Below are 20,945 nucleotides of genomic sequence, written 5' to 3'. Positions count from 1 at the left end.
ATTTTAGTACATTATTCACTTTTCCAGATTTTAATTATTTCATTGAGGATGTTTAAGTCCATGGTGAGGTTAATCAGGAGGTGTTAGTCTAGTTTTTCTGTTTTGAGATTATTGCGACTGATTTTGTTTTTCAGTGCTATATAGGAAAACTGCTTATGTAAAATTTTTCTTCTGCTTCTTTGTAGAAAGAGTTTATTAATTCTAGTAGTTTTCTGTGAGAGCCTTTAGGAGCTTTTCTTCATAATATTATTTCCAAATAAAGGTATTTCAAATTCCTTTCTCTTTTTTCTTTCTTTGTCTTAGGTTTTTAGCTGAGACTTCAAGATCTACACTGAATAGAAGTAAAGGTAGACACCACTGTATTGATCACAGTCTTGGTGGTAATGCGTTTATTCCCTTTGTTTAGCATTATGATGTGTGTGTGTATAGGCATAATTTTTTAGCTATTTTATTGAGTACTTAGTCTACCACCCTTCCTCCAATCCAATCCCTTCCAAACTGCCAACTCTAGGCAAGTGAGAAAGAAGGTTAGAGGGAAAAGGGAACTAGAAATCTTTAGACTGCTTCCTGCTGATTAGGGTTGTTGGGTACCTAGGGGCAAGTTCAATCTTCTTCATCAAAAGATCCAGCATTCCAGCAAACCAGTAAAACAATAATCCAGGGATCCAGCAATACAAAATGCAGAGCACAGGGTATCAGTTGGGGAAGAGGGTGGAAGCAGTAACCACCTCAGAGCTCTCCAATTTATACTCTCTCAAGAGTGCCCAGAATTAAACTATCTGCAGCTGGCACAAATCACACCTGTGCCAGAGCGCAACACACATTATAGTCAGCTGCTGTGGAAAATCTGAAGCAGCCCCATATCCTGTACGTTCGATTAAAACAGAAACATTCACATAACTTAACTAGATTTTTTAAGAAACCGCAATTCCCACTATAAACATTTTATATGTGTGTGCATACAAATATTTAATGTAGACATTTATATGAATAAATAAATAGAGTGTGTGTGCCCTTTATTAAGATGGCTATATTATTTTTTGATTTTTATTTTATTAATTACAGTTTATTCATTTTGTATCCTAGCTGTAGCCCCCTCCACTATCCCTCCCCAATCCCACCCTCCCTCCCTCTTCTTTTCCTATGCCCTTCCCCCAGTCCAATGATAAGGGAGGTCTTCCTCCCCTTCTATCTGACCCTAGTCTATCAGATCTCATCAGGACTGGCTTCAATGTCTTCCTCTGTGGACTGGTAAGGCTACTCTTCCCATCAGGTGGAGGTGATCAAAGAGCCAGCCTATGAGTTCATGTCAGAGACAGTCCCTGTTCCTAATACTGGGGAACCCTCTTGAAGACTGAGCTGCAATGACCTACATCTGTGCAGGAGTTCTAGACTATCTCCATGCATGGTCCTTGGTTGGAGTATCAGTCTCACAAAAGAACCCTGTGCCCAGATTACCATTCCTAAATTCTCCATTGCTTTTATCAGGAAAGTTGTTGGATTTTATTAAAGGACTTTCACCATTTATTGATATCTGATTTCTGTCCTTGAATTCATTTATGTGGTTAATTATATTTATTGATTTATGTATGCTTAACCATCCTTGACTATCTGGAATGAAATCAGTGTACCAATATTGGCTGATAATTTTTTTATAAATTAAATTTTCTATTTTTATATTAATTACAGTTTATTCACTTTGTATCCCAGCTGTAGTCCTTTGCCTCCTCCCCTCCCAATTCCACCCACCCTCCCTCATCTCCTCTTATGCCCTTCTCCAATTCCACAGGGTAGAGAGGTCCTCCTTCCCTTTCATCTGACCCTGTCTCATCAGAACTGGCTGCATTGTCCTCCTCTGTGGCCTAGCAAGGCTACTCCCCCATCCGGGGGAGGTAGTTAAAGATCTAGCCACTGAGTTCATGTTGGAGACAGTCCCTGTTCCCCTAATTTTTATGTGTTCTTCAAGTTGTAATTTTTAAGAATTTCTAAATTTCATTTTTTCATCTATACTTTTTTAATTTTTATTTTTTATATAAATTACAAGTTATTTACTTTGTATCCCAGCTGTAGCCCCCTCTCTCATTCCCTCCCAATCCCACTCTCCCTCCCTCATCTCCTCCCTGCCTCTCTCTAAGTCCACAGATAGGGGAGGTCCTCCTCCCTTTCCATCTGACTCTAGCTTATCAGGTCTCATCAGGTCCTCCTCTGTGGCCTAGCAAGGCTGCTCCTCCCTGGGGGGGAGGGCTGGTCACTGAGTTCATGTCAGAGACTGTCCCTGTTCCCCTTACTAGGGTAATCCGCTTGGATGCTGGGCTGCCACAGGCTATGTCTGAGCAGGTGTTCTAGGTTATAACCATGCATGGTCCTTGGTTGGAGAATCAGAAAAGACCACTGTGCACAGATATATTTGGTTCTTGTGGCACTACCGTCCTCTCCATGTCTTCCTAACTCTCCCTTCTTACATATGATTCCCTGCACTCTGTCTGCCCAAGGTTTAGTTCTGAGTCTCAGCATCTGCTTTGGTACACTGCTAGGTTGAGTCTTTCAGAGGCCTTCTCTGGTAGGCTCCTGTCCTGTTTCTTGTTTTCTTCTATTTCCAATGTCCATCCCCTTTGTCTTTCTAAGTGAGGACTGATGATTTTACTCTGGAATCTCCTTGTTTATCTTCTTTAGGTGTACAGATTTTAGTATGTTTATCCTATCTTTTAGGTGTGGTATCCACTTATAAGTGTGTATATACCACATGTGTCCTTTTGTTTCTGGGATACCTCATTCAGGATGATCTTTTCTAGACCCCACCATTTGCCTGCAAATTTCATGATTTCCTTGTTTTTAATTGATAAGTAGTATTCCATTGTATAAATGTACCACAGTTTCTGTATCCATTCCTCCATTGAGGGACATCTGGGTTGTTTCCAGGTTCTGGCTATTACGAATAAAGCTGCTACAAACATGGTTGAACATTATCAGGGAGATTGGTGCATAATTTTATTTTTGAAGATATGTTTGGTGGCCAATGAGGTCCAAGGATACACCTGTCTCTGATTCCCTGTAGGCCTTGATACACACACACACACACACACACACACACACACTCACACTACCTTGCCTGGATTTCAAGATCTGAGTATAGGTCTTTGTATAGCAGGGACTTTACTCACTGAGTTTTTGATCTATGTCCTATTTTTAGATTTCTGAATCAATGTCAATATGTGTCTCTGGATGCCCCAGAAATTTTTCTGTAGGACAAACTACCGTTGCATTTATAGCCCCTTTAGCCTCTGCCTCCTGTGTGTTGGGATTATAGGCATGTGCCATTATGCCAAGATTATAACATTATTCTTACTGCCTGAGTTGCATAGGAAGAGATTTGTTTTTCATGCACTAAAAGCTTTTTAAAAACTTACAACTGATTTGTCTACAATGTCCTTGTCCAGAACTTCTTTGTCTATTGATGCTTGTGCCTAGTCATTGTCCACAACTATAAATGTTCCCTTGCTCCTTTTCTCATGCTCAGAAAACATTGGTATGCTCTAAATTTGTAAAAGAATTCTCACTGCAAACCTCTCAAAGGAAAGTGAGGAATAATCATGTCTCAGTCTGAATGTAAGTTGGCCTGAAATTTTCTCGGGAAAACAAATTCCTCTTTAACTTTTTCAGATTAATCTCACACACATTTTCAGAACAAGGACAGAAGTAGCCAGATTCTTTTTTAGCATGTAGAATGAATGGCCATAAATTCAATTACCAATGGAGTTTTTGTTATTTTCTTAAATTTTATCACTATGCCTTTACTGGTTTATGTTTCTATAAGCATTATAATATCTCTGTGTATATTTAGGTAGCCATGAAGATCTCGGAACTTCAAAAAGAATAAGTTATAGTTTCTTATAAAAATAAAAGAGTGAACATGACCTGTGGACCCTGACCTGGGTTACCTCAAACATGGTATTCCAACATGCTAACATTTTCATAAATTTTCCATAGTAACAAAGCTTATATACATGTATAAAATATGTATATATAAGCACATATGTATATGGCAAACATAGCTGATATTGTGGATAATAGACTTTACACACCAGCAAAAAAAAAAATAAAACATTCTTTAGAAATAACTATGCTATTGGTTTTGGCCAGATTAGAAAATGGAATTCAAGCTGTAAAGCTGTATGTAATCTATACCTTATGGAACAATGGTTTAACTATAGGAACTATACCTTTAGCCAAAGAAGTATAGTTGTGGATTGGATATTAGTAGAAAGTAAATCACGTGCAGCCATTACTCCCACGGATTTTTAGACAAAGAGCTAATGGAACTTGTAATCCTTGAATTCAGCAGCCAGAAAAAGGTTGGTTATGCTGGCAGTATAGACCAACATGACGTCATTAGACTGCAGAATGGAGTGGCAACAACATGCAATTTGCAACACTCCGGCATGTGTTTAATCACAGTGATTAAAGATCAATTGCTGCTATTTATGGTACCTCTAAAACTAAGACAAATTTATTTTTAGACAAGTTTAATTAAGAATTATTCTAAGAAGAGCATTGTAATGTAGTATATGTAGCTACGCGCTTAACCAAAATAAATTGACAGTCCATTCGGGTGGCATAACTCAAAATGTGTAGGAAAGAAACAATTTACCCTGCCTAAAAGTTGTGCAGGGGTAAGCTAAAGTAGAGATGGAGGGAGTGTCCAACCAATGCCTGGTCCAACCTGAGACCCACCCCGTGGGAGAGAGCAAACCCCTGACATGATTAAGGACACTCTGCTATGCTTGCAGACTGGAGCCTAGAATGGCCATCCTCTGAGAGGCTCCACCCAGCAAGAAGAAATTGAAACAGATGTTGAGACTCAGAGCCAAACATTGGAAAGAGCTCAGAGAGCCACGTGGAGAGCAGGGGCTGGAGGACCGACCTGTAGGGAACAGGAACTCCACAAGACCAACAGGGCCAACCAACCAGGGCCCAGGGGCTCTTGTGGAGACTGAAGCAGCAACCGAGGACCTTGCATGGACTGGGCCTAGGCTCCCAAAACTTATGTACCCAATAGGCAGCTTGGTCTTCATGTGGGTTCCCTAGTAAAGGGAATGGGGGCTGTCTGTCTCCGACACGGACTTTGTAGCCTTATTTTTTATCACTTCTTCCTTGCAAGGATGCCTTCCAGGCCACAGGGGAAAAAGATGTAGTGTTAAACCTACTACTTTTGTTTCACTAAATGGACATGTTGTCAAGCTTCCTGTTAAATATTTATATTTATACCTATAGGTGAGAGCTGTCCTCTGTCTTAATCAAAGAGTGTTTTCTTTTCAGTGAATGTCATTTAGTCAAGAATCTGATGGATGGTTAAGGTAACATTGATAACAAGTGACTATTAAGTACTCAGCTTGAGTACATATGTCGCCTTCTCTAAGACAAAAGGAACTTCATGAGACAGTGAACAAAATGAACACGAGAAACCAAGAATAGGAAAAAGGACCATGAAACACTGTCATATAACATATTTTCAATTACCTGTACAGTGTCTGCATAAAAACTCAAGTGACAATACATGTTGGGGAGGTTGTGGAGAAAGGGGGACCCTTCTCCACTGCTAGTGGGAATGTAAACTTGTACAACCACTCTGGAAATCAATTTGGCGCTTTCTCAGACAAATAGGAATAGCACTTCCTCAAGATCCAGCCATACCACTCCTAGGTATATATCCAAAAGGGGCTCAAGTACACAATAAAGACATTTGCTCAACCATGTTTGTATCAGCCTTATTTGTAATAGCCAGAAGCTGGAAACAGCCCAGATGCCCCTCAACTGCAAAATGGATGCAGAAATTGTGGTACATCTACACAATAGAGTATTACTCTGCAATGAAAAATAAGGAAATCATGAAATTTGCAGGTAATGGTGGGACCTGGAAAGGATCATCCTGAGTGAGCTGTCCCAGAAGCAGAAAGGTACACACAGTATATACTCACTCATATAGACTTATAGAATAAACCTATTAAAATCTATACATCTAAAGAAACTAATCAAGAGAGAGGACCTTGACTAAAATGCTCAATCCCCATCCCGAAAGGCAAAAAGGATGGACATCAGAAAAAGAAGAAAGCAGGAAACAACCTAGGACCTGCCACAGAGGGCCTCTGAAAGTCTCTGCCCTGCAGACTATCAAAGCAGATGCTGAGACTTTATGGCCAACTGTTGGGCAGAGTGCATGGAATTTTATGTAAGAAGTGGGAAATAGTAGGTTATGGAGAGGACAGGAACCCCACAAGGAGAGCAACAGAACCAGAAGATTTGAACACAGGGATCTTCCCAGAGACCCATACTCCAACCAAGTACCAGGCATGGAGATAACCTAGAACCCCTGTGCAGATGTAATCCATGGCAGTTTAGTGTCTAAGTGGGTTACATAGTAATGGGAAGAGGGACTGCCTCTGACACAATCTGATTGGCCTGCTCTTTGAACACTTCCCCCTGAGGGGAGAGCAGTCTTACCAGGCCACAGAAGATGACAATGCAGCCATTCCTGATGTGATCTGATAGACTAAGATCAGAAGAAAGGAGAGGAGGACCTCCCCTATCAGTGGACTTGGGGAGGGACATTTGTGAAGAAGGGGGAGGGAGGGTGGGATCGGGAGGGTAGGAGGGAGGAGCTTATGGGGGGATACAAAGTGAATAAAGTGTAAAAAAAAAAGAAGTTAGAAATACAAAAAAAAAAAAAAAAAGAGCCAGCGTTATTCAGTCCTAGATAAGGGAGAGGGAAGGGGTCTCATAAGACATCACTCTATCAGGGAAGTTAATGGCATTGAAGAGGTGCTGGAGAATAGAGCAGTGCCTTCAGTTATGTAGCCAATTGATGTGTCACTCACACTGCAGTGGGTAGTTTCACGCCAATACCCACTGAGTGACCCTGGTTAAGCACACTTTGTCATAAAGCAAAAATAAATAAATGATAGATAGATAGATAGATAGATAGATAGATAGATAGATAGATAGATAGATAGATAGATGAAGTATCAGTGATGATTGGTGATGAAATTATAAGAACTGATAAAACTGTCTACATTTATGATTGGCAGAAACTGTGTATATTACAGATTCATAAATGGTAAATGTGTAATTCTTTTATTCTAAGTTAACATACCTCTAGAATTTTGTTTCTGTATCTTGTGAATCTGTAATCTAGAGATTTAGAACTGAATTTGTTCCACACTTTTTCTTATATACTTTTAGCTTAAATATTGTTTAATGAATATATATGAACAGAATGCTGTAAACATTTATGGGGCATCATGTAGTTGATACAACCCATGCTCCATGTAGTGTTTAAATAAGAGTAAATAGTTCTATGTCCACAAATGTTCACCATCTCTTTATGGTATGAAAATTAAAATAATTCTGGAGTTATTTACGGTAATATATTATCATTGTTATAGTTACTCAACTTTATAATTCATACAACAATGTTTATTTTTACTTTAGTTAATTTTTATTGACAATTTTTAGGATAGAATACACAAGTATTTTATTTATATCATTTCCACCCTCCTTCGCTCCCTACAGGTCCTCTATTGTCCCTCACTCTCTTTTAAATTCGTACTCTCTTCTTTAATTATTATTGTTTTACACACACACACACACACACACACAGTGTTGTGAGTTCATTGAGTGTTGTTTACCTGTATTTAAGAATGACCACTTGGGACTATATATGTATAAGTGTGTTAATCCTTGGAAAAGACTGATGCTCTCTCTCTCTCATCAGCCATTGACTCTACAGCATTTCATTCCGGGGTGTGGCCTTGTGAGATTTGCACCAAACATTATGATATGCCAACTGTTTTTGTCATTATTCAGGTCTTGTTTAAACAAAATTGTTTAAATGTCATGAGTATAGCTCCACTCTGCTGCTGTAAAACAGTAACCTGGTTCTCTGGCTCTCTTACAATCTTTACATGCACACCTCTAAAGTGGGTGTACTCTGAACTTTATGTATAGTGTTATGGATGAGGTGGGGCACACAGGGCTAGTCGTTCTCTGCATTTTAACCTGTTGTAGATTTCTGTGGCTGTCTTTCTCTCTGCTGTAAAAAGATGTTTCTTTAATGAGTAGTAGGAGTTATAATTATCTGTGAGTATCAAGATATGTATTTAAAATTCAGTTAGAAATTATGAAAGTGGTAGTCGTAGATCATCCTCTGGTGTCTACAACCTCATCACACATATTAAACTAAGTTTCCAGTACCTACTGAGTGGCTCTTTAGTCCCACTAGATAGCTGTTGGCCTCCTCTAAGATGAAAGTGCCATAATGGTACTATTGTAGATGTCTTGGTAGAATGGTCATTATCCATAGACCTTATGACACTATAGGACTATTGATTCTTTCTTCCTTTGATAGTTTGTATAGCACTTTATCTTTGGATTGTCATCAGGATAGAAGCTTTCTGGTCATCTCTATCTAAATTACTCAATGCCAATTGTTCAAAATATGTGGTATCTTCAGCAAAAGCGTTTTACCATTGAATTTATACTAGAACTTATGGTTTCTATCTAATTAAAACTAGAGTCCATTGATCAATTTTTCTTTTATCTCTCAACCATTGGATAAATATGAAGAAAATGATAAGAAAGGTGTTTATTGAATTGATATAGTAATAACGACTAAGCTATAGTTTATGTATTTTCTGTAATAATATACTCTATGGAAAGAAGAGAAGACAAGATTATATGATTGCTTCAATCTCATGAATCCTTTTCTTCTGAAATCTGCTTTTAGTACAATGTTTTTGCATTAGGTCTACAAATATGAAAGAATAAATAGTCAATATATATCTTTGTGTTTTTTTCTCATTTGTGGATTCTAGGTTCTATATATAATATATGTATATACATATATTCATGCATATATAAAAACATACATATATATGTATATCTAAAAACAGAAGGGAAACTAAAAGAAAGAAAGAAATGAGAGAGACAGAAAGTGTAAGAGAGAGGAACAGAAACAGGGATTTGATAGGCAAACAAGGTCAAAGTACATAACATACTTAAATTTTTTTATGAAACTGAATACTAAATATAATAAATATACACAAACAAACAAAAATTTAAAAGAAATTAAGAGGTATCTTTTAGAAATTGTAAAGGTGGTTAATGAGAATAATATATAGAATTTAAAATATGAATATTTTTGTTAAATATCTATACTGCCAAATATATTTTTCTCTCCAATACATATCTTCTTCCAATTCTGATTTACCTTCATTCTTCAAAAACAGTTATTCTATAATAAGCCAAAGAAAAAGTTAAGGACAAGAAATGATGAGAGCTGACCTTAAAATTCTGACATGTTAAGTAATTGACATGTTGAGGAAAGGCCACCTGATACATCCTATGGGTGCAGGACTGTTTACTTTGTTATGTCTGTGGACATGTGAGCTGAAGTTCAGCACTCAATTGGTTAACCAGGAACAACCTCCATATTTATTCTTCAGATTAGAAGCCTTGTTTTTCAGAAGAAATATCCACTTTGAACATTTCCTTAAAAGTACTTATTGTTATATCCTCAAATAACTTTAAAAAATTGAAATTCAAAGTCTCCATTCCTATATTTAAATTTGTTTTTAATATGCTTGATATAAGTTGATTAAATAACAATTTATTTATTACCAGTTATTATTTTAAATAATCATATTATATAAAATTTCAAGCATTTATACTACTATCTTTGAATGTGTGAACAATACAACATATAAAAATCATATTTGAAACTTCTAATGTTTACTTTTAGTTGGACCCTTTTTCTCCCGGCTTGTTTCATCCAGCCTTGATTAGAGGGTATGTGCCTAGTTTTACTGTAACTTGTTAAATAGCGCTCAGTTGATATCCCTTGGAACCTGCCCTTTTCTGAAGGGAAAAGAATGAGAAGTGGATCTGGGAGAAAGTGAGGTAGGGAAATGGGACTGGGAGGAGTGGATAGTTGAGCAAGTGTCCTTGTGACAGGATAGAGTATCCTTTGGGTATATGTCCAGCAGTGGCATTGAGGTAGATTGTCTTCAAACTTTCTGAGAAACACTTTATTATTTTCCAAAATGGCTGTACAAGTTTTCACACCCACCAGCAGTGGAAGACTGTCCCCCTTGTTCTACATCTTCACTAGCATGAGCTGTTATTTGTGTTTTTTATTTTAGTCATTCTAATTTGCATTTCCCTGATGGCTAAGGATGTTGAACATTTCAGTAAGTCATTCTCAGCCATTAGAGATTTCTTTTTGAGACTTCTCTGTTTAGATCTGTATCCCATTTTCTAATTGGACTTTTGTTGATGTCTAGTTTTCTGAGTTCTTTATATATTTTGGGTATTAGGATATATGTTATGGTTGAGTAGCTTGGTGTTCTTGTAGAAATCCTAAGAGTGGTAAAGGGGATTGCCCTGACTCCTTTGCCTACTTGTTGGATGCTTTTCCTCCTACTGGGTTGCCTTTTCCATCCTTAATGTGACGGTATATGCCTGCTTTTACTGTAGCTTGCTATGCTGTTTGATTGATGTCCCTGGGAAGGCTACTCTTTTCTGAGGGGAGGTTGAGGAAGGATAGATGTGGAGGAGAAGGAGATGGTGGGGAGTGACTTAGGGGAGGAGAGAATGGAGAGATTACAATCATAATATATGAAAGAAGAATTAAAAAAAGAAATAAAGGAAGGAAGGAGAGAGGGAGGGAAGGAAGGAAGGAAGGAAAAAAGGAGAGAGGGAGGAAAGGAAGGAAGATAGGAAGGAAGGAAGACAAAAGGGTTGAGAAAGAAATTAGGGAAAGAACACTGTTTACAATAGCCACAAAAGATATAAAGTACCTTGGTGTAACCCTAACCAAGCAAGTCAAAAACTTGTAAGAAAAAAATTTCAAGTCTCTGAAGAAAGAATTAGAAGAAGATATCAGAAGATGAAAGATCTCCCATGCTCATGGCTTGGCAGGATTAACATAGTAAAAATGGCTGTCTTACCAAAAGCAATCTACAGATTCAATGCAATTCCCATCAAATTACCAACACAATTCTTCACATACCTGGAAAGAAAAATTCTCAACTTCATATGGAATAACAAGAAACCCAGAATTGCCAAAACAATCCTCTACAATAAAAGATCCTCCCCTATCAGTGGACTTGAGGAGGGGCATGCATGCAGAAACAGGAGGGAGAGTGGGATTGGGAGGGGAGCAGGGAGGGGCTTATGGGGGGATACAAAATGAATAAAGTGTAATTAATAAAAAATTTAAAAAAAGTTAAAAGATCTTCTGGAGGTATCTCCATCCATGAACTTAAGCTGTATTATAGAGCAACAGTAATAAAAACTGCCTAGTACTAGCATAGAAACAGAATGATGGATCAATGGAACAGAACAGAAGACCCAGAAATAAACCGACATACTTACGGACACCTGATCTTTGACAAAGATGTCAAAACCATACAATGGAAAAAAGATAACATCTTCAACAAATGGTGCTGGTCTAACTGGATATCTACATGTAGAAAAATGCAAATAGATCCATACTTATCACCCTTCACAAAATTAAAATCCAAGTGGATCAAAGACCTCAACATAAAACCAAACACACTAATCCTGTTAAAAGAAACAGTGGGGAAGACCCTAGAACTCATTGGTAGAGCAACTTTCTGAACAGAACACCAACAGCACAGGCTCTCAGAGCAACAATCAATAAATGGGACCTCATGGAACTGAAAAGCTTCTTTAAAGCAAAGGACACTGTCATCAAAACAAAATGACAGCCTACAGATTGAGAAAGGATCTTCACCAACCCTCTATCTGACAGAGGGTAATATCCAGTATATATAAAGAACTAAAGAAGCTGAAAAGCAACAAACCAAGTAATCCAATTAAAAAATGGGAAACAGAGCTAAACAGAGATTTCTCGATAGAAAGAATATTGAATGGCAGAGAAACACTTAAAGAAATGTTCAACGTCGTTAGCCACCAGGGAAATGCAAATCAAAATGACCCTGAGATTTTACCTTACACCCATCAGAATGGCCAAGATCAAAAACTCAAGTGACAACACTTGAGTTGTGGAGAGGTTGTGGAGAAAGGGGAACCCTCCTCCACTGCTGGTGGGAATGTAAACCTGTACAACCACTCTGGAAATCAATCTGGTGCTTTCTCAGACATCTAGGAATAGCGCTTCCTCAAGATCCAGCCATATCACTCCTAGGCATATACCCAAAAGAGGCTCAAGTACACAAAAAGGACATTTGCTCAACCATGTTTGTAGCAGCTTTATTTGTAATAGCCAGAAGCTGGAAACAGCCCAGATGCCCCTCGACTGAAGAATGGATGCAGAAATTGTGGTACATCTACACAATGGAATATTATTCAGCAATGAAAAACAAGGATAACATGAAATTTGCAGATAAAAGGTGGGAACTGGAAAAGATCATCCTGATTGAGCTATCCCAGAAGCAGAAAGACACACATGATATATACTCACTCATATAGACATATAATATAGGATAAACCTACTAAAATCTGTACATCTAAAGAAACTAATCAAGAGGGAGGACTCTGACTAAAATGCTCAATCCCCATCCCGGAAGGCAAAGAGGATGGACATCAGAAGAAGAAGAAAATACGAAACAACCTAGAGACCTGCGACAGAGGGTTTCTTAATGGGTCTGCCCTGCAGACTATCAAAGCAGATGCTCAGACTTATGGTCAACTGTTCGGCAGAGTGCTTGGAATCTTATGAAAGAAGTGGGAAATAGTAAGATCTGGAGAGGACAGGAACCCCACAAGGAGAGCAACAGAACCAAAATATTTGAACACAGAGGTCTTCCCAGAGACCCATACTCCAACCAAGTACCATGCATGGAGATAACCTAGAACTCCTGCACAGATGTAGCCCATGGCAGTTCAGTGTCCAAGTGGTTTCCATAGTAATGGGAAGAGGGACTGCCTCTGACATAAACTGATTGGCCTGGTCTTTGATCACCTCCCCCTGAGGGGAGCAGCCTTACCAAGCCACAGATGATGACAATGCAGCCACTCCTGATGAGATCTGATAGACTAGGATCAGAAGGAAGGAGAGGAAGACCTCCCCTATCAGTGGACTTGGGGAGGGACATGGGTGAAGAAGGAGGGAAGGTGGGATTAGGAGCAGAGGAGGAAGAGGTTTATGGGTGGATACAAAGTGAGTAAGGTGTAATTAATAAAAGTTAAAAACATAAACTTTTATAAAATCTTGAGATTATAAAGACAAAAAAATGAAATAAAGGAAAAAAGGAGAGAGGAAAGGAAGCAGAGAGGGAGGGAAGGAAGAAAGAAAGGAAGGAAGAAAGAAAAGAAGGAAGACAGACAGAAAGAAAGAAAACATTTAAAAAATGAAACATTGTAAAGACATATTATGCTTATTTTACCTTTTCATAAAAATATGTTTCAATTTAAAATAAAGTTGCAAAGTATAATACTTGTTTAGAAAAACACAGATTACAATGTAACAGTGACGGTATAAATGCAGACTAAAGTAATTGGCATGTGTATAATATCAGAGAACATAACACATTTTTACTAATATAATAATATGTCAAAAAAATACTATGTCATGCAAGTTTGAGTACGAGTGAGTCTTCATTTCTATTTCAGTTCCTGCACTTTTGTGCATTTTTAACCCAACAGCAAAAATAACAATATTATTACTGAGTATTTCACTGCTAGATATATTACACACAATTTTCTTTTAATTTTAACACAAGTAGTGGTTATACATAGTTACTACAAATTTATAGATGAAAAAACTGAGGCTAAAGAGACTTTAAAGAAATTTTCTCAAAGTTGCAGAAGTTGGACAAATTTCTGGGAAGGCAATTCAGACTTCCAACAGACTGTTGTCTAATTACTGCATAGATATCTTTCTATGACAAAGAAATGTTTCTTGTACTTGAATGGTCCTCCAGCAACCAAAAAGGATTTGAAATACAATAGGTGCTCAGCAATGAATTGTTGAACTAAAAAATGATGCTTTGGAGCCAGAGTTCACATTTTAAATAAAGATATTTTTGCATAAGAATAAAAATGAGGCAAAAGTATACTAACTTTTTCTGTATGTTTTGCTTACCTCAGGCATTAAGAAAGTGTTTATATTTATTTAAGAGTAAACTGGCTCTCAAATTAAATGTGTAGTTTTAAACCTAGTTTTTTTTATAAACTTCTGCACATTAATAAACTTTAGAAAATAAAAATGTGTCTTCGAAGTTGTTCTCACAGAAGCATCTTGCCTAAGAGACAAGGGCTTATGTTTTTTTTCAGATTCTAATTCTCTAAGTCTCTGATGACAGCTTGCTTCATAATTCTTTTTTATATCTATTAAGTCAGGAAATAGACATTTGCGGAGTGTGTCAAAATATTAGGCATTCTAACCTAGCTTCATCACAGATTCCTGATTACAGATGGGAGCCAAAATTTTAATTATCTGTTTTAACAAACCATAGTTTTTAAAACAGCATAAAATTAGAGCATCAAGCATGGCTTTGCTAGTACTTTTCTCAGAATAAAATTACTTTTTAGAAGCACATTGATTAAAATTAAGACATAGTTGAGGTAGTTCAAAGAAATGGAAATCACACATCTCTTTTTCATAAAATATTACCATATACATTTTAATCTACTTTTCATAATTCTTACATTAGAAATAAAAAGGGATAAAAAGGTAAAATGAATGTTCCAGCATCTAATTCAGTGATCCTTATTAGTCTTTACCAATGTTCTTTGTTTCATTTCATAAGTTAGCCTTAGATCAGTAAAAATTTTCTATGCCTTTGGTTCTGCAGGAGTTTTGAAAATAGATTGTCTATGTGACTTCCAAAGATCATGTTAGATTTAAAAAAAAATCTACTTAAAATGATTTAATAATAAGCTGAATAGGATAGAAATGAACCATACATTTCATACATTTTAAAATTAATTTTATCTTTTCTTCCCACTAACCAAAAATATTAAAAACTATCTGCAAATGTAATAAAATTGTAATAATAGTTTAACTAGTTTATTTAAGAATTTAAGTGTATTCTGAGTACAGCAGTTAATAGTGCTCTCATACATGAATTTTAAGCCAATGAGTCCATTATGCCTATTAATCACAGCTAAATTCTAAAAACCAGTCTATTTAAATAACACAAATTCTGTCAATTGTTTGCTCCAGCACTCATCTGCCAGCAGCAACCTACACACTAACTTGGGATCTATGTTGTTAAAGTTTTAGTCTATTATGTTCAAAATTGTCTTAGGATTGAAACAACTTGATCCACTTATTAGTGGATTAAATTTATTAATGTTATTTTAAAAAGTTATTTCACAATATCAAACTTCCCAATAAAATTTTCTAATGTTATGAATTAAGTCTGTTATGTGTCAAAATCCTAATTAATGTCTTAAATTAAAGTGGACACCATAATCGATCACAAGACAGCAAAAGAAGAGTGCTCTGGATTATAAAACAAGAGGATATTTCATATTGAGCTTCTTACAGAGTGTTAACCCTGTCATGTATGTATATAGATTTAATGGATACGTGAAAAGGAATCTACGTTCAAATGTTTGGCAACATAACTCTTCTATAAAAACACACTATAGACTTCAACACAGTATCAAATGGATACAGGATCACAAATAGCTAGCAAACCCAAAACTAGTTTTAAAGCAAGTTGTTGTGTATCTCTCAACCCTGATCTCTTAGTACCATAAATTTAGACTAGATCATTTGAAAGGTAAATCCTAAGTTAAGTATCTGCTATTCTGTTAGAAAATGCAAACTTACTCTCAGGATCTCTCCAGCCCTTTCACTGTATAATGTGGATTTATTTTCCTAAAAGTGAAATGTTGGTTACTTATTTTCTTCTTCACTGCCGTTCTTACTTCTTGATTTCTCAAAGTATAGATTAGTGGATTCAGAAAAGGCGTGAATATGGTGTAGAAGACAGAGAGGATTTTGTCCATCAGAAAGTTCGTGAAAGGCCACACGTAAATGAAAATGCATGGTCCAAAGAACATCAGCACAACTATGAAATGTGACGTGCAGGTGGAAAGAGCCTTTGATGCCCCAATTGAGGAGTGGTTTCTGATAGTGACAAGCACCACAATGTAGGAAATGAGCAAAAGCAGAAAACTTACAAGAGCAATAACACCACTGGTTGAGACCATAAAGATACCAAGGACATATGTATCTATACAAGCCAGTTGGATGACCAAAGGAAGGTCACAGAAGAAACTGTCCACTACATTTGGACCACAGAAGGGTAAATAGAGGATAAAAACTAGCTGACTCATTGTATGTAGGAAGCCTACCATCCAAGAAGTTACCACAAGTCCAACACATACTTTTTGGCTCATAATTGTTGAATAGTAGAGAGGTTTACATATGGCAATATACCTGTCAAAAGACATGGAAATCAGCAGTACAATTTCAGTTCCAGTAAAAAGATGCAAAAGAAAGATTTGAGAAACGCACCCCTCAAAAGAGATGGTCTTGTGGTGAGCAAAGAAGTCCATAATCATCTTTGGTGTCGCAAAGGAGGAGAGGCATATGTCAATGAGAGAAAGGTTGCTGAGAAGGAAGAACATAGGGGCATGGAGATGTGAGCTGGAGAGGACAGTGAACAGAATTAGGCAATTCCCAAGCATTGTCACTAAGTAGAAAATGGAAAATGCCACAAAGAAGAATATCTGAAGCTCAGGAGAATCAGTAAGTCCAAGTAACACGAATTCTGGTACTCGGGAATGGTTAATCCTCTCCATTTATCTGTAGACTCTGCTCTGTAGGCATGAAAGAGACAAAAGTTATAGCGTTGGGAACACATAAAATTTCTACAGTTACATATGAAGACTTGTGACATCACTTAATAATTATCTAGCTCACTGGCTACCTAGAATTCATCTGAAAATGCTCTTAGGTGTGAAACTTTTTTTTGTTTTGTTTTGTTTTCTTTTGGAACCGCGACAACAACTGATGCTAGGTAGCCCTCAGAAGCACAGCCTCTTGGATCTATCCAGCAGGCAAGCACAGTGTGTCAGGCTGAGCACCACAGCCCCACAACACACCTGTCTGACTGCGCCCATGCTTCAAGGTGCACGCTTATAGAAAGGTGTGTTAAGTTCCTGGGATGTGCTAAACTCAATACAGATGCAAGAAAATAAGTGCTGACTTCTGAAAGCTTTTTCTTATGCACAAGAAGTGGAATTATTTTGAATCAGCCATTCTGACGGTGTGTTTAATTTAAAAAATTTTTAAATATGATTTAAAAATATCACTCAATATGAGAGTGAAAAATTACTTACTTTTACATGTTTAAGCTCAAGAAATTATTCATAACCAAAAAATATACTTGTAAATACATGAAAGGTAACCTTAACTTATATCGTGCTATAATTTCAAAATTAGTGTTTTTAAGAACAATATTCTTCTTTTACTCTTCTTGTGTTTATGCAGCACAAAGTTTGTGTGTTAAACTGAAATGAGATGTTTAGAGCCGTATTTTTAGGACTCAGATTACTTTTAAGTTATTTTTTTTTAAATTACGCTTCTCCTAAATTTTGAAAACTTTACTTTGTGCTGTCTATCAGCCTGTCAAAAGCATGGAGCAAACGAAATACAAACGGATCCTGATCGACGAAAGCTACTGTGAGAGATGAGGTTGATCCCTCTATCACCTAGTGCACTGTAGATTCTGAACAAAGAGAGTGTGACTGACTTGTTTATAAAGTGCATGAATATTAGAAAAAATTATCAATCATAAATCAATCAAACAAACCATAATCTAATGTTATTTCAGCTAACTTAGTTATTAAAAAATCTGTATGGCACGAATATAATTTCTTTCCTCATTTTTAGTTAAACCAATATTTTACAGGTGGATCTCTTTGCTACATTAAATCATTTTAAAATTGTCACTATGTTTCATCTTCTTGTATTGTTTATATAATAATTAATGTCCTGTTTTTAATAATAATTCAACTATTAACACATGTGCTACTATATCTAATCTTATATGTATATAAGATGAGGTGATTTATACGAAGCTCTTAACATAGCTCCTGGGTGACAGCCAAAGACATAGCCAGGACTGAAAATAAATGATTCTTTTTAAAAATTTATTAGTAATAATTGGTATAACATCATGCAACAAAATGTTCTAATCTTGCTTAAATTTAGAAATTCACTAAAACACCATGCTAACAAAGTCATTAAATTTTCTTTCATACAAAATTATTTAATTTTTATTTTAAAAGTTTGGTTTACACAGTTTGCTATTTCTTAAACTTCCATGACAATAACATAATTATTATGGAAAGTATTCTTACAATCATCATAAATGAGGCTTTTTTCACTCTTCATCTATAGGCAGACAACTCTAATCACTCTGCAGTATAATACTCTTCTTTTTACTTAAAGTTAAACATACCTTTTCTTTATTATATATCTATTTATACTTTATACAATTAATAAACATGTGCTGACTTTTTTTTTTACCAGAAGACACAATCCACAATTTGCTCTCAAGATCTCTACCATTATATCCAACTTTTAACCTACATACCAGCTATGCAGTCAGAATATTATTCACCACATCTTGAAAAGTGTGTAAGTCTTCTGAAATCATGATGGTCCTAGCAAGCATCAGTAGTCAGGAACATGAATATATATTTTCTTCTTTCTTGATTTAGAAGCCTGGAGAAGACAGTGACATTTAGGAGATCAGAGATTAGATCCTACAATCTAGTTGCAATGGGAGTTATTAAAATGCTAAAATGTCCTTTCAGAGTTGCAAAGAGAACTGTGGGAGTGTCTCCTTTATTTAAAGTGGGAGGCATTTTCATGATGAAACGATGCTCTTTAGAGAAAACAGTACAATGAGGGCCTGCCTAGGAGAGGAAGACAAAGAACAAAATTACAGAGATATTTCCACTTACATACTAGTGTTCAAAGGTTGGAAACTATTCTCTAAGTCACAGGAATGTGTTTCCAAAAGATGCATGCTTGCTCTAACACCAGTGAATTGAAGTATCTGACAAGACAATAAACAATTAGCAAAGAAAAATAAATACAAAGTTGACTGTTTCTGTGAACAGGTTAAGTCTACATAAAGGATATCACAAATCCCAAAGTGCCTGTGTACAATAATTTCAAATAACTTTTTATGTGTTTCTGTGATATATATATATATATGTATATATGTATGTTTATATATATATGTATGTTTATATATATGTATATATATATGTATGCTTATATATACATATGTGTGCGCCATACATACTTATTTGAAGCTTGTAAGCTGGGTTTCCATGGGCCTTTTTTTAAATTAAAAAATTTTAAATATATATTTATATACATATATATTTATTTTATACACATAAATGTTTTTCCTGCATGTATGTGTACCATTTGTGGACCTAGTGGCCTCAGAGACCAGAAGAGGCCATTGAATCGCCAGGAACTAGAGTTCTAGGTGATTGACAGCTACCACACAGGTTCCAGAAAATGAACCCAGGTCCTCTGCAGGAACAGCAGGGGCTCTTCATTGCAGAAACGTCTCTCCACTCATAATGTGGTCTTCTAAAACATCATTATTGTTAGCTATCTCTCCCCGTATCCCCTCTTCTGCTCTACTTTTCCATTTGTCTCTGCACCAATTACTCCTCCTTTACCCCTTCATATTGAAATCATTGACCTGAGAAAGTTACAGATCGCTACTCTTTTTATTAAGAGAACAGTGAGCCCTCTAGCCAGTTGGCCAAGAGCAGACTCATACCTGGGAAAAGACTTTTTTGTTTGTTTGTTTGTTTGTTTGTCTTTTAGTCAGAAGGCTGCAACCATATGATGTACAGGCTGAGTTTACATGGGTCTTATAAAACATCATAAAACATCAAATCGGACAAACAACTTGTATTCATCAGGGCTGTTTCTCAGCGAAAGGAAGGCCCCTTTGTTGTTGTAAAAGTATGAAAGGTCTAATAACCACTTATGAGTGAGTATATACCATGTGTGTCTTTCTGTTTCTGGGTTACCTCACTCAAGATGATCTTTTCTATTTCCCCTTGCTAGGGAACCCACTTGGAGACTGAGCTGCTTTGGGCTATATCTGTGCAGGAGTTCTAAGCTATCTCCATGAATGGTCCTTGGCTGTAGTATTAGCCTCAAAAGACCCGTGGGCCCAGATTTTTTGGTTCTGCTGAACTCCTTGTGGAGCTCCGGTCCCCTCCAGGTCTTTCCATCTCCCCATTCTTTCATAAGATTCACTACACTCTGCCCAAAGTATGGCTACCAATCTCAGCATCTGCTTTAATACCCTGCTGGGTAGAGTCTTTCAGAGTCCCTCTGTGGTAGGCTCCTCTCTTGTTCCCTGTTTTCTCCCACTTCCCACTTCCGAAGAAGTCTATCCCATTTGCCTTTCTGAAAGAGGATTGAGCATCTTTACCCAGGGTGCTCCTACTTGCTCAACTTCTTTAAGCAGGTTCTTTTTTAACCTACTGTTTTGAACTGTTTATCAGCTCTAGGAGCTTCCATTTGGTCTTTAAGGTCTCTCATGTACAAAATCAACCATCTTCACATAAAGATGTTTTAACCTCTTTTTCTGCTTATATTCATTTTTATCTCCTTTTATTGCTGTAGCTAAGAATTGAAGCACTGTACTGAATAAGAATGGAGAGAGTGGGCAACCATATTATGATCCTGATATTAGTGGTAATGATTTAGATTTTTATCCATTTAATTTGATGGTGGCTATAGGTCATGTATAACCTTTATTATGTTGAGATTATGTTTTCTTTATTCCTGGTCTCTCTAGATTTTTACCATAAAGGGATGTTTTTTTTTTTTTTCCAAAAGCTATTTTTGCATCAGTTGAAATGATCATGGACTTTATCTCCTTGGGTCTTTTTATGTA

General features: G+C 36.6%; 1 protein-coding gene across 1 annotated transcript; it reads right to left on the bottom strand.

The window, feature by feature from the left end:
• Positions 1-15,822: 15,822 nt before the first annotated feature.
• LOC129677987 (olfactory receptor 4K2-like) lies at positions 15,823-16,797 on the bottom strand. Its single transcript, XM_055608670.1, has one exon. It carries the CDS (start codon positions 16,795-16,797, stop codon positions 15,823-15,825), a length of 975 nt encoding a protein of 324 aa, XP_055464645.1.
• Between the last annotated feature and the right edge of the window lie 4,148 nt (positions 16,798-20,945).

Source organism: Psammomys obesus, unplaced genomic scaffold, assembly GCF_907164565.1.
Source record: "Psammomys obesus unplaced genomic scaffold, mPsaObe1.curated_primary_1811, whole genome shotgun sequence".
NCBI lineage: Eukaryota > Metazoa > Chordata > Mammalia > Rodentia > Muridae > Psammomys > Psammomys obesus.
The sequence above is the reverse complement of the archived record's forward strand: the minus strand, read 5'-3'. Positions and strand labels throughout refer to the sequence as shown.